Raw genomic sequence first — 12,908 nt, 5'->3', positions numbered from 1 at the left:
GAATAAGATATTTTAAAGGTTATTGGTAACTAAACCATTTTGGTTCCCATTGTATGAACAAAAAATACCATAGAAATCAATGGGAACCAAAACTGTCTGGTTATCAGTATTTTTCAAAGTATCTTCTTTTGGAATAAGCAGAAGAAAGAAACTCATACAGGTGTGGAATGATGGTGACAGAATGTTCTATCCCTTTAACTGAATGATTTATTGTCTCTTGATTTAGTCATGTATGTGTATGTGTATGTGTTAAGTAATTAATAAATTGTTGCTGCTGTAAGAATTAATGGAGTAAAAGTGAAAGTAAAGCATCTGGTCAAAAACATTTCAGTATTAAGTATTAAGAAACGAAACTCCTGTAATCAGCTAGCAGCTGTGTTATTACACACAGCAGCGGCCAGCAGGGACAGAGCGTGTGCAACATCACACTGATTTCCTCCGGCGCTCTTGATATGCTTGTGCAACGTTAGTGAGCACAGTTTTCCACCATTTTCAGCGCATGAGTGTGTGTTTCTTCCTGCCAGGACCATGAGGTGTCTGCGCTTTCAAACACACAGGAAGTGAAGGTACTAGTAGGTGGGTGGTGATGACGTCAATGAGGTCTCTGAAACAGGAACCAAAACATCCCACAATCCGTTGCCCCCCTCCTTGCAACTCTCAGCTTTGTAGATCAGTGGCTAAAGCCTCTACACCTGGAAATCACACACACACACACACACACACACACACACACACACGCACACACACACACATGCACACACACACACATGCACACACACACATGCACACGCACACACACACGCGCGCACACACGCACACACGCACAAAAACCTGCAGGCGGGTCAAAGACAAATATAGGGGTTTCAATCGGCTTTAGTTTTTTAGAATGTGTCCTATTTAATTTTATTTTTCTAAACAAAAAATAATGACTATCATGCATTTCTGCTATGATTTACAGACGACACCTACTAAAATGTCATTCAGTGTTACACTAGTTTATATATCAAACATCTCGTCAGACATACATGTGACCCTGGACCACAAAACCAAATTTTTTAAAATTTTTAAAATTTAGATTTATACATCATCTGAAAGCTGAATAAATAGTCTGTCCATTGACGTATGGTTTGTTATGATAGGACAATATTTGGCCGAGATACAACTATTTGAAAACAATCTAAATACTGAGAAAATCGCCTTTAAAGTTGTCCAAATGAAGTTCTTAGCAATGCATATTACTAATCAAAAATGAAGTTTTAATGTATTTACGGTAAGACATTTACAAAATATCTTCATGGAACATGATCTTTACTTAATATCCTAATGATTTTTGGCATAAAAGAAAAATTGATAATTTTGACCTATACAGTGTATTTTTGGCTATTGCTACAAATATCCCCCAGCGACTTAAGACTGCTTTTGTGCTCCAGGGTCACATATTTAGAACAAGAATCATTATATGACATTAAAAGACTATTTAAAAATCACAGTGCATGCATTTCATTGTCATTTAAAATTTTTGCCACTATCCTATAACTTTTTTGAATTACCCATTTGTCAGCAAGACGTTTTTAATCATTTACAAAATCATAAAATGTATAACTTACTCTTTTAGATATTTTAATAGGTACAGAATACGTATTGCGAAAACATGTCTAGGCCTCAGATATCAAAAGAAAAAAAAAGAATAAAGGAATTTTGCACAAAAACCTTTTTTTGTAAAATATGTTTTGAATTGTGCTATTATTTTCATGACGGTTAAGCACATTTTCCTCCCAATTCTACTCACTATAATGAGAATGCTTTACTTTTGAGTTGCTTTTGTAATTCCCATTATTCTCAATTTTGTTAAGTTCTCATTAGATTCAGATTAATATTTTATTTTTAGTATAAGTTTGCGTGTACAAATACTACCATGTTGAACAGCTGGAACGGAACAATCTGAAACAGTGTTCCTTTTTTAGTTACAGTGAAATGACAAAATAAAATAGCATCAAATTTGACTACCTTATTTTCAGAAAATTCTTTAATCATTAGAAGGATCAGCTAACGGGGAACATAATGCTGATTTATCATTCTCAGTACTATAATGGAACAGAATGCTCCTCTAACGTTCACATAAGCAAGAAGTAACATTTATATTACTTTAAAAAAACTGATGTTTTCTAACTGTTTCAGTGATAAAATGGATTGTTCCTCTAATGTTTACATAACCAACAAAAACTTTCCTTAAAAATAAAAAATGGGAGTTTTAAATGTTGAAAGAACATTTAAATGTAATGCTCGTAAATGACGCTTTTAAACGATGGAATGGAATGTTCCTCTAACCTTAACATAATGAAGAAGTAACATTCATAATACATTTAAAAACTCAAAGTTAAAAAAAAACATTCAGAAATAATGCTTTCATAACTAATGGGAATGTTTGAAAAACATTTTTAGAACATATTTTTTATTAGATGCAGTAGAAATTTTGGATGGTTTATTAAAATGCTGTTTCTGTGTGTATTTGTGTATTCACATGTTGTTGTTTTTTTCTCCAGAAAAAAAACAAAAAAAAATACAAATCCTAATTTAACCCTTGATCATAATGAATTTAATGAATTTATTAAAAAAAAAAAAAATTATTTTGATTTTGCGGTGAAATACGACCTGGATTGGGTTCATAACAGATTTAACAAGGTTTGTCTACTTGTAAATTCTCACACAAACCTCTGAATATTATGCACAGAGCTGTGTCGCCACAATCCTGCTCTTTTTAAGTATGCATGCTTACGCACGCATGACTATTCACATCCGCACAAACGCACACACACACACACATGCATGCAATAAACACAGCTTTTTATATGCGTTGCAGTGCTGCACTTACGCACATTGCATCTCTGTGGTTTGTGTGTGTGTGTAAGAGGTCATACAAACATGTTATCTTACTCAAAGTTTCATTCTTCCCCCTCCACCCACACGCACACCCTCATTTCTCTTTTCTTCAAAGAGGCTGGGATTTTCAGGCCGCTCAGTTGGAGAGAGTTGTGCTGGCCATCGTACAAATGATGCTGAGGAGTCTTGGAAACAAGCACAAGAGACCAACAACACCTGCTGCTTCATTTCACAAAAACAAAAACATGCTGGCTCAAATTTCATCCCAAAATAGAAAGAAAAATATTTTGTGTTGAAAATTAGGCTTATAAAAATCTATATAATGAATGTATTATTTAAATAATGAAGTATTTATCTATTATAATAGCATTTGAGTGCATCCGAACAAGACACATTCAGATATATTCAGACCTTTGTCGTGAAACAGGGACTTGAATTGCTACAAAGTTGCATTTTCTTCTTGGTTTGGGTTCACTTTCCCAAGGCAACATTTCAAAGCATACCAAAATGTCCTGGCAGAAAATAGCCACTACCGTTTCAGTTTTTCTGCATATTATTAAGACAGAAATGCTCAAGGTTCTGAAACAAAAGCGTGAAATGAGACAGGTGTGAAAACACTCTTAGTCCACCATCTATATTCTAGACACTATGACAAAATGAACTGGAAAAACTGACCAAAAATGACTCAGCTTTGCAGTCACAAACATACCCAATTTTTTGTCCAATCAAATCTTGTCCAATGGAATCAGAATGCTCCTTCTGACTAGCAATGGCACTAGAAAATCAAGCTCTGTGGCTGTGACATATTTAAAGGTAGGGTAGGTGATTTGGGTTTTTGTTATACTGGTTGAAAATCTCTTCAAATCCCGATAGCAACCACTAAAGGGTTAGTTCACCCAAAAATGAAAATTAGCCCATATTTTACTCACCCTCAAGGCATCCTACTGTAGGTGTATATGACTTTCTTCTCAGACAAATCCAATCGGAGTTATATTAAAAATGATCCTTGCTAACTCCAACTGGATTCATCTGAAAGAAGAAAGTCATATACACATAGGACAGGGGTCTGCAACCTTCATTGTCAAAAGAGCCATTTTGGTCCGGATAAAATAAAATTCTGGCATGAAACTCTTGATGGCGCAGTCCGATAGATCTAACTCAATATGATATAATGACATCATTATCACATGGCACAGCTGATTGGTTCTCTTCTGTATGGGCAGCCAATGAGCTCGCTGCTAAACATTCAAATATTTGGCTAATGCTGCGGTAGCAGTTGCAGCGCACACAGTTGCCAAGTCTGCATATTATACGCGACTTTGGACATCTTGTTTTGTAAAGTTGAATGAAGAAATCCCTGGCTGCGGGTTGTGGTTTTTTGGGCATATTTTAAAAAATGGTTGCTTGTTAGGGGAATCTGAGAACCAACTTTGTTTCTTTATGTTTGCTGTATTCTCCAATGCATTCAATTGACACTGTCTGCTCGCAGTTAATAGCCAACCAGTGCAATAATTAGTGCAAAAAACAAGTAGTCATATCCTAATACTGACTAAATACATTTGGTTCGAATAGCCTGGTATGGCAAGATGTCAAATGTATTAATTTTTTAAATATTTAAACTTAGACCACATTATTAGATTACCTTTTGACTTCATGCATACACATAAATGGCAGCTTAATGATTTTTTATATTTTTATAATATACTTAATAATATTATATAACATTTAATTTTTTAATATAATATATATTATAATTTAATATATAATGTAATATAATATTGGGCCTCAAAATAAAGCACTTTCCCTCTGTAGGCTATATGGCTGTGGGGACAAGCAGTTTTGTGGTGCTTGGAATTCTTTATAATTATTTAAAAACAAATATTGCCACATTGATGGCTCAAGAAGGTGTAATTGTTCAAATAACACATTGTTTCATATTTAAAATAAAAAAACAAGTGTAACCAAGTGTTTTTTAAGTGTAATATTTATGTAAAGGCTAGGGAAAGAAAAATGGACATTTCCATAAAATGACCCCTATATATTTTAGGCTATAAATATGTGGCTATGTTACAGCTCCCCTTTGAAGCTCTTGTGCTTTTCTCCTTTTCCATCTCTCAATCCTATTCTGCTCACAGGTGATTGGAGACGAGTTTTGTTCCCACTTTTGTTGCAGTTTGCTATTTTTTGTAAAATAGCTTGTTTTTGCTTTTCAGATAAAAGAGTGGTTTCAGTTTAATATGTTGCAGGCTCAATAAATCATCAAAAAAAAAAACTATTGGGCTTGTGTTTGAAGCTGCGATTGCTCATTTGTCTCGCGAGAGTTGGCAACTGTGGCAGCGCACTTCAGAAACCTTACACCATCCCCAGCCCCACCTGTATAGATCTACTATGGGGTGATCATGTATGCTATGGGGGTTATTCATATATGTGACCCTGGACCACAAAACCAGTCATAAGTCGGTGGGGTATATTTGTAGCAATAGCCATAAATACACTGTATGGGTCAAAATTATTGATTTTTCTTTTATGCCAAAAATCATTAGGATATTAAGTAAAGATCATGCTCCATGAAGATATTTTGTAAATGTCCTACCCTAAATATATCAAAACTTCATTTTTGATTAATAATATGCATTGCTAAGAACTTCATTTGGACAAATTTAAAGGCGATTTTCTCAATATTTAGATTTTTTTTTGTACCCTCAGATTCCAGATTTTCAAATAGTTGTATCTTGGCCAAATATTGTCCGATCCTAACAAACCATACATCAATGGAAAACTTATTTATTCAGATGATGTATAAATCTCTATTTTGAAAAATTGACCCTTATCACTGGTTTTCAGTGTTTGAAGGTTACTTTGGAAATGTAATAGGTTACAGATTACAAGTTACCTACTTAAAATGTAATAAGCAGTGTAACTTTTCAATTAACCCCCAACTGTTCCCTGGGTGCCGCAGCAATATGGCTGCCCACTGCTCCAGGTGTGGGTTTGTTCACTACTCACTGCTGTGTGTGTGCACTTGGATGAGTTAAATGCAGAGCACAAATTCCGAGTATGGGTCACCATATCTGGCCACACCTCACTTCACTTTCACTAAATCCGTTTATGGCTGCGCAAATCATTTGACTCTAGACTGCTTTCTGAATGAGGGACAATTCAAGGCAAAAAAGTTAAAACTCAAGGATGGATCAGTCACCATTGTTCATGATCCAGCTGCACCTCCAGAAGAAGTAAGTCTCACACTTTTTATTTTTTATGATTATTTGCGAATCATGTTTGCTCTTCCACAGAAGAGAGGGGCGGGGTGAGCAGAGCTCATTAGCATGTAAATAGATGTGCACAGAAACAAGTCACTGTGTTGTTTTACACGACCACTGAGACCATTTCAAGAAGACCCTAAAGAATCATACCGGAAAATGGTCATCCGATGTCCCCTTTGAAGCACAGCCACCACAAAATCAGACTTTAAAATCATTCTGTTCAATACAGATTTAAAACCATAACAGGAAATAGTTTAATAGCTATGATACTGTTTTTGAAATCAAATCTTTGCATAGCTATGACAGGAAACACTGCATCTAACAATGCCTTAGAAAAAAACGGTTAATCTTAAAAAAATGCCATATACATAAACCCATATAGGAAATATAAGACTAATAAGCATGTTATAAACTTCTGAAACATTGGTGTTTCATATTTTAGAGCAGTCACTGCAGAAATCAATTAAATCTGTATGTGGGAGTATGTGTGAAAAAAATCAGATGTAACCCCCTTTGCAACCCTTAACATCTTCATAAGTAATTGTAATTTAATTACACAATTTTTCTTAGTAACTGTAACTAATTACAATTACTTAAATTACGTAAATTTGTTACATGTAACTAGTTACTCCCCAACACTGCTGGTTTTGTGGTCCAGTGTCACATATGTTATATTTGCAGCAGCAGTATTCCTTACATGCTCACAGCAGCATGTCTGTGGATGTATTGGCAGTAGAAAGTCTCGGTGCTTGCTCTGCCGCAGCAGCAGCGTAGCAGATCTATTCCACCAAGACCAAACACATTAACATTGTCATGTACTGTACATTACCAGGCAAATTCCTCCGAGGGCTGTCAGAAAATAAATGTATTTATATCATCTGTGGAAGGTGTAAGACCATGTCCGAGGCTACGACAGGCTGTCCTACTTGCCTGCTAACGTGTGTATTTCTATACCTCCGCTTTACCTCCTACCTTTTTGTGCAAACATGATATGTCATCAGCGTGTTCCATTATGCTATTGCAGACTGAGCGAGAATGGAAGGCGTTATTATTTTAATATTATGCGCTTTGTACTGTAAAGTTTTCTCACATGGGCTATGTTCACTGTCAGTTTTTTGGGACGGACAACCACATTTACATCCAGATGTGAGTCTTGAAATGTCCCGTTCACACAGCAGCTTACAGTTGCATTTGGAATACTGTCTGTATGAACGTGCAATGTGAGTCAAGCCTGTATTCCTTACCAGTAACCGTAGCAACAGTGACCAAAGTAATATCAAAGATGGCAACTGAAAGTCTTATCACTTTCTGACAGAACAAGAGTTCATCCATCAAGTCTTCATTAAGGATTCAAATACAGGTCTGACAACTGTATTCTGCTGCTGTGTTAACATGAGGTAATCTGACAGGGCTGCATTCAACCCTCCAACAACATGTCGCTGGTTAGCCTCTGGCCTGCCTGTGTGCATTCATGTGTTTTGCAGGCGGTGTGGCTTTGGAGACTGATTTTGCAGGGAGGGTGGGATCTTATGCGCTCAAGTTGTAAAATAAACGTTTAAGTGCTAGGTTTAAATATTTTCTTTTTCTGTCAAAATTACAGAAACATTTTCAAATTAATCTGCAAATGATTTTAAAAACTATGACAGGCTTGATTTTAAATGACAGGCTCCCACCTGAGAAATTCATCAAAACAAGATCAAGGTTTTTATAGAAGAAAGTAATCTACTGTTATTCATTTTAATTTATTTGTCTTTTTGATTTGTATGTGATGTATTTTTCAGCTGTGCCTGCCAAGCTAGCTAGACACGTTCACGTTCCTAAAATATTAAAAATAAACATTTAAATAATGCTATGTTTTGGGTGAAAATAAAGTTAGTAGAATGTTGCAATAAAAACTTTTGCAACCTTTAAATAACATAACAATCACAACAAAAGACTGGACATTTTAACGTTCTTAGAATATCAAAAATAACGTTCTATTTTTAGTGAAAAAGTAAGTAGAATGTTGTAAGAAACATTTTTTTTTTTTTGCAGTAGAACACTGTAGAAAACGATTTTGCAACATTTAAATATTGTTATAATCACAACAAGAAAACTGGACATTTTAATGTTAAAAATAAACGTTCAAATAACGTCAAAATAAATTTACTAGAAAAAATGTTTTTGCAATCTTTAGGTAACATTCTAATCATGATAAGAAAACTGGACATTTCTGTTTTTTTGTTAAAGATTAATTTTTGGCGTTTTTGCTTTTATTACGATAGGATTCGAACTCGGGACGCCTGTAGCGCATCGGCACTGTATGTCGGCACGCATACGTTTCAACAACATTTTAGAAACATTTCAAAACAATGTTCCCACAACATTTTTATAACCTACATTTGTTACCTTGGTATTCATAAGTTTGATGAATGTCGCTTAAGAAGTTTAGTGTGTCATTTGTTATTTATTTGTATTTTCCTTTTGAAACATTTGTAAACATATGGTCTTGGGCACTAAACCCCTGGGCTGAAAATAGGCCCTACTCTGGCCCTGTTTACAAGTATCCATTTATTCATTTATTGGGTCCTTCGATATGTCCTGCCCAAAGACAGGGAAAATAAAACGGAACTTGTCTTAAATGTTTTTTCTATTTTGGGGTCAATATGAAACGGTTCCTGACAGCCATTACAAGACTTGACACATTTCACATCCTCCACTGAGATTTCCCTTTTCCCCAGTACTTCTGTCAATTCAGCTAATAACTTGTTTGTCGTTTCATATATATTCATAACACAGATCATAGTATCCCCTTCATGATGCTGTAAGCCTTCAAGTGAAGATGATATGAGTAATTCAGCTATAGGTCTGCAGCTTTGTAATTACTGACTGATGCCACATTGAGGTTAACAACCATTGTAAGGGAACTTTCCTCAGTTTAACGTCTGTGAATGGATGCAGAGGATCTTACCTGACAGGCTGGCTTTGGTCACCGGCGGTTGACTGCTGACTGGTGATCTCCTGTTAAGTGAAGCAGGGAAAAAAATAAACATTAATAAGATAAAAGCAGGAACTTAAATTTAATAGAAACTGATAATTTAATCACCAACTGAACACACTAGAATTATGTTTGCTGAATAACTTAAAAGTAAAAATTTTTCAATTTTTTTTTAATAAAGTCAGAGTATCTGTATATTTTGTTACAATGACCAAGCAAATAAAATAAAAATTCACCAATACACATTTACCATTATCATTATAAGGAGGAAGGTCAGTACAGTAGGTTAGTGTAGTATCCATCTAGTCTGACAAAAAGTCATATTAAGTGAGTTCTGCCCTCTTGTGGTATTTTCTCACACTACATTTTATGATACAAATGTAAATGTCACTTACTTGCTGGAGGGATACTGGACATTTGTCAGGATGCTGAAATTATTCCTAACAGTGCGAAGACTTGCAAGCACCTATTGAACAAAAAGACAGCAACGAAGACGTGAAAGTCCACACATGTCAAATTATTCACATTTTGGTCTTAGTTTTCCAATCCAGAAAGCAAGAGCAAAATGTACCTGAGCAAAAGGAGTGACAATCAGGTCTTCACCGTGTCTGAGAACCAAAAAAAGAAAGAAACAACACAAAAATCATGCATAATACAAAACCAAAATTCCGATAATCATTGGGTTAATTCTTTAGTTCATGCACTTCATGTCAATATACTGAGCAATATCTCAAGACCAGACCATCTCTCAGGTTTAAATAGGGTATGTTATGCATTTTTCTCTCCTGTTTGTACTGCAGCTGCGACAAGTTGAATGATTTATTGCAGAAGTGCTCAGTCCTGTTCGTGGCGAAGGGGTTTACTGCAGAGTTTAGTGTCAAACCTGTTCAAACACAGCTGCCTGTGGGTCTGGTGAACTTGAAGACCTTGATTTACTGATTCAGGTGTATACCGATTGAGCTAAACTCTGCTGGAAGTTATGTTAGACTATGAAACAATTTTTCAAGGACTTTATCTCCGAGGAAGCAAAGACCTCAAATTATGAGTACTATGAGATCAAATATTATGCACTATGAGATCAAATCATATACAAAGCACACTGTAAATTAACAGCAGTTAAAGTTTCAGAGCCTTCCTTGTGCTCATAGAGTTCTCATAGATGTCCTAAAACCTGACTAAAACATTTCCTACAGTATATCCTATCACTGTAAATCTACCTAAATTAAAACTATATAGACTAATAAATAAACATTTCAAAAGGTGAAATGTTAACAAATAAATAAATGCCCTGCTAAGACAAGAAATTATTAATAAATACATTTTTCACCCCAAAAAATCATTCTGATTTCATTTGTACCAATCAACGGATGCCTAAAGACATGTTTAGTGGGCTTCCCTCATGAATAATTAAAACATGAAACGTAAAAATAAAATAAAACTAAATTAATTAAAAACAATAAACTAATAATATACAATAAATATTAAAATAAATATAAAACGAATAAAAGCTCAAATAAGTATTGAAAATTACTAATATTACATCTATGTGATATTAGTAATTTTCAATAGGCCTACTATTTCGGTCAGATAGGGTGGATATGTGTCAACGTGCATATTAGAATTTAGGATGGATAGTATGCACATTTGGACGCAGGGTAACATACGCATGTTTAAATAACAAATCGTAAGTTTACGAAGCATTTGTGAATCCGGAGGAGAGTTTTCGGGAATTTACTCGTATATTTACGAATGTTTCATGAATGAGGCCCATTGTGTATATGTGTGTGTGTGTGTACATTGGGGTCTGGCTAAAATTAAATGAAAAGCATGCATGGATACACATGGATAATCTACTTGAAAAAGCACATCACCTTTGGCTTGCTGTTTTCAATAAACTGATTTGCAGCAGAACTGAGCACGTTTGATTTATTGTATCAGCATTGGTCTATTATAATGTCAGTAGGTGTAAAAAAGTGCTGAGTTCTTACTCACAGCTGCTCTCCAACAAGCGAGGAGTTGCGAGAGGCGGATTTGGGAGAGAGGTCGTAGTCGCTGTCCGAGCGGTAAAGGAAAGACTCCCGGCGTTGACCATGACTGGCCATGTTGGGATGAAGGACCAAACCAGAGCCCGGTGATGCCTGCAGGTCCAGTGGACTACAGCCAATAGAAGGGCCATTCTCCACCTCCAAACTACACAGAGGGACACAGAAAAACAACACGTGATCAGATGAATAAAACACCACCCCATAAACTAAACAGTTAGTCTGCAACGTGGAAACAACTGATGTTCTGCTTTCAAAATCATACTCTTTATATATTGTTTAAATACACCCATAAATGGCACAAATTTGTGGTTGTCATTTTACAAAACGGTCTGACATTTTCCTCCTGTCTAAGTGGGTGGTTCGTATTGAGAATAAGCTAGAAAGTGGGCCAGACTGAAGAACTTTGCCAAAGAGAAAACAGTAGCAGAGGACAGATCACGAGAGACCAAGAGGGCAAAATAAAAGGAGGGTCAGGATATCCAAAATCTGGTTTGTGAAGCAGAACAAAGCTGATCTAGAAAAGCTCAGAGGCCTAAAACACAAGCCTGACTGAGTCAGTGTATCTCCACTGAATGAAGACAATAGTTACAGAAAAAAAGGCAAAAAAGACAGAAAGATGTCCGAGTTAAAAAGACAGATGCAGAAAATCATTGAGAAGAATGTACTGCAGTCAATGCAAGAGCTAATGGAAAACAACATTGAACAGAGATGAAAAGATTGATGGGGAAGAAAGAAATCGTGGAGAACAGGTCAAAATTGATGCTTTGAAGTGAAGGTCATTGAGCTGCCTGCATCAGTGAGAAAGCAAAGGGAAAGACAATTGGACTTCAATAAAAATAAATGCTGAAAGCAATTTTCTGTCTTTTCATATCAGGGTTTCATAGCTGTACCTGCATGATACACCATATGGTGTAAACCCCATCGGATTTTCCTCAATAAATTACATACACAGTCAGTATGAAACCATTCTGTAGTTTCAATTTAGTCTTAATCAGTGTTGAAAACGAGATGAAATACCGTTTAAGATTTGTTTTGTTTGCATGATGAGTCTTTTATGCTCATCAAGGCTGTATTTATTCGATCAAAAATACAGCATATGCAATATTGTGAAATATTATTGCAATTTTTAATATTGGTTCCCTGTTTTAATATACTTTAAAATAAAATTTCTTTCTGTGATGCAGCACTGAATTTTCAGCATCATTACTCCAGTCTTCAAAGTCACATGATCCTTCAGAAATCCTTCTAATATGCTGATTTATTATCAGTGTTGAAACTGTTGTGCTGCTTAATATTTTTTTTTTGAACCTGACATCAAATAAAGTAAATTAAAAAAAAACAAAAGTCATCAGCTACTCAGCATCTCGGAGATCTCAAATCAATGTTTTAATAGAAGTCATTACTCCACCTTCTGCACATGACATCATTAACGTTGCTAATTAGTTTCTACAATAACATACTATGGTTGTTAAGCAGCAAGGAAAAGCACTAAAGTAACAGAGATTTAAGAGCTCCAAACAACTTGGCATTAGTCAAGTGTACTTATGACTGTAAAGGCTAAACTGGGAATTCCCATGTAGCACAGAGGGAAAAAGGGGAAGCTGAATTTTCCATGTAGGACAGAATGTTGCTCAACCAACCTAAATAGGCTGAGCCTTACCTCTGTTCATTGTAATATTACTCTAGCTAAGTGTACATGGGAAACCATGGCATGACCACAGCTACTATAAGAGAAAGTAGTAT

General features: G+C 35.5%; 2 protein-coding genes across 2 annotated transcripts in view; one reads left to right on the top strand and one right to left on the bottom strand.

The window, feature by feature from the left end:
* LOC306846144 (tyrosine-protein kinase JAK1-like) overlaps positions 1 to 12,908 on the top strand; it is an 830,156-nt gene that overhangs the window by 750,503 nt on the left and 66,745 nt on the right. The gene's annotated exons all lie outside the window — the stretch shown is intronic.
* LOC306846451 (3',5'-cyclic-AMP phosphodiesterase 4B-like) overlaps positions 7,731 to 12,908 on the bottom strand; it is a 34,497-nt gene continuing 29,319 nt past the window's right edge. Inside the window, exons 4-7 of the mRNA XM_079379856.1 lie at positions 11,113 to 11,310; positions 9,692 to 9,728; positions 9,516 to 9,586; positions 7,731 to 9,143 (exon numbers count right to left, since the gene is read on the bottom strand). Coding sequence (XP_079235982.1) covers positions 9,056 to 9,143; positions 9,516 to 9,586; positions 9,692 to 9,728; positions 11,113 to 11,310 — 394 coding nt within the window. The 3' untranslated portion in view covers positions 7,731 to 9,055. The remainder of the gene's footprint in view (positions 9,144 to 9,515; positions 9,587 to 9,691; positions 9,729 to 11,112; positions 11,311 to 12,908) is intronic.

Source organism: Barbus barbus (assembly GCF_936440315.1).
Source record: "Barbus barbus genome assembly, chromosome: 26".
Lineage (NCBI taxonomy): Eukaryota > Metazoa > Chordata > Actinopteri > Cypriniformes > Cyprinidae > Barbus > Barbus barbus.
This window is presented reverse-complemented; position numbering and strand designations above follow the sequence as displayed.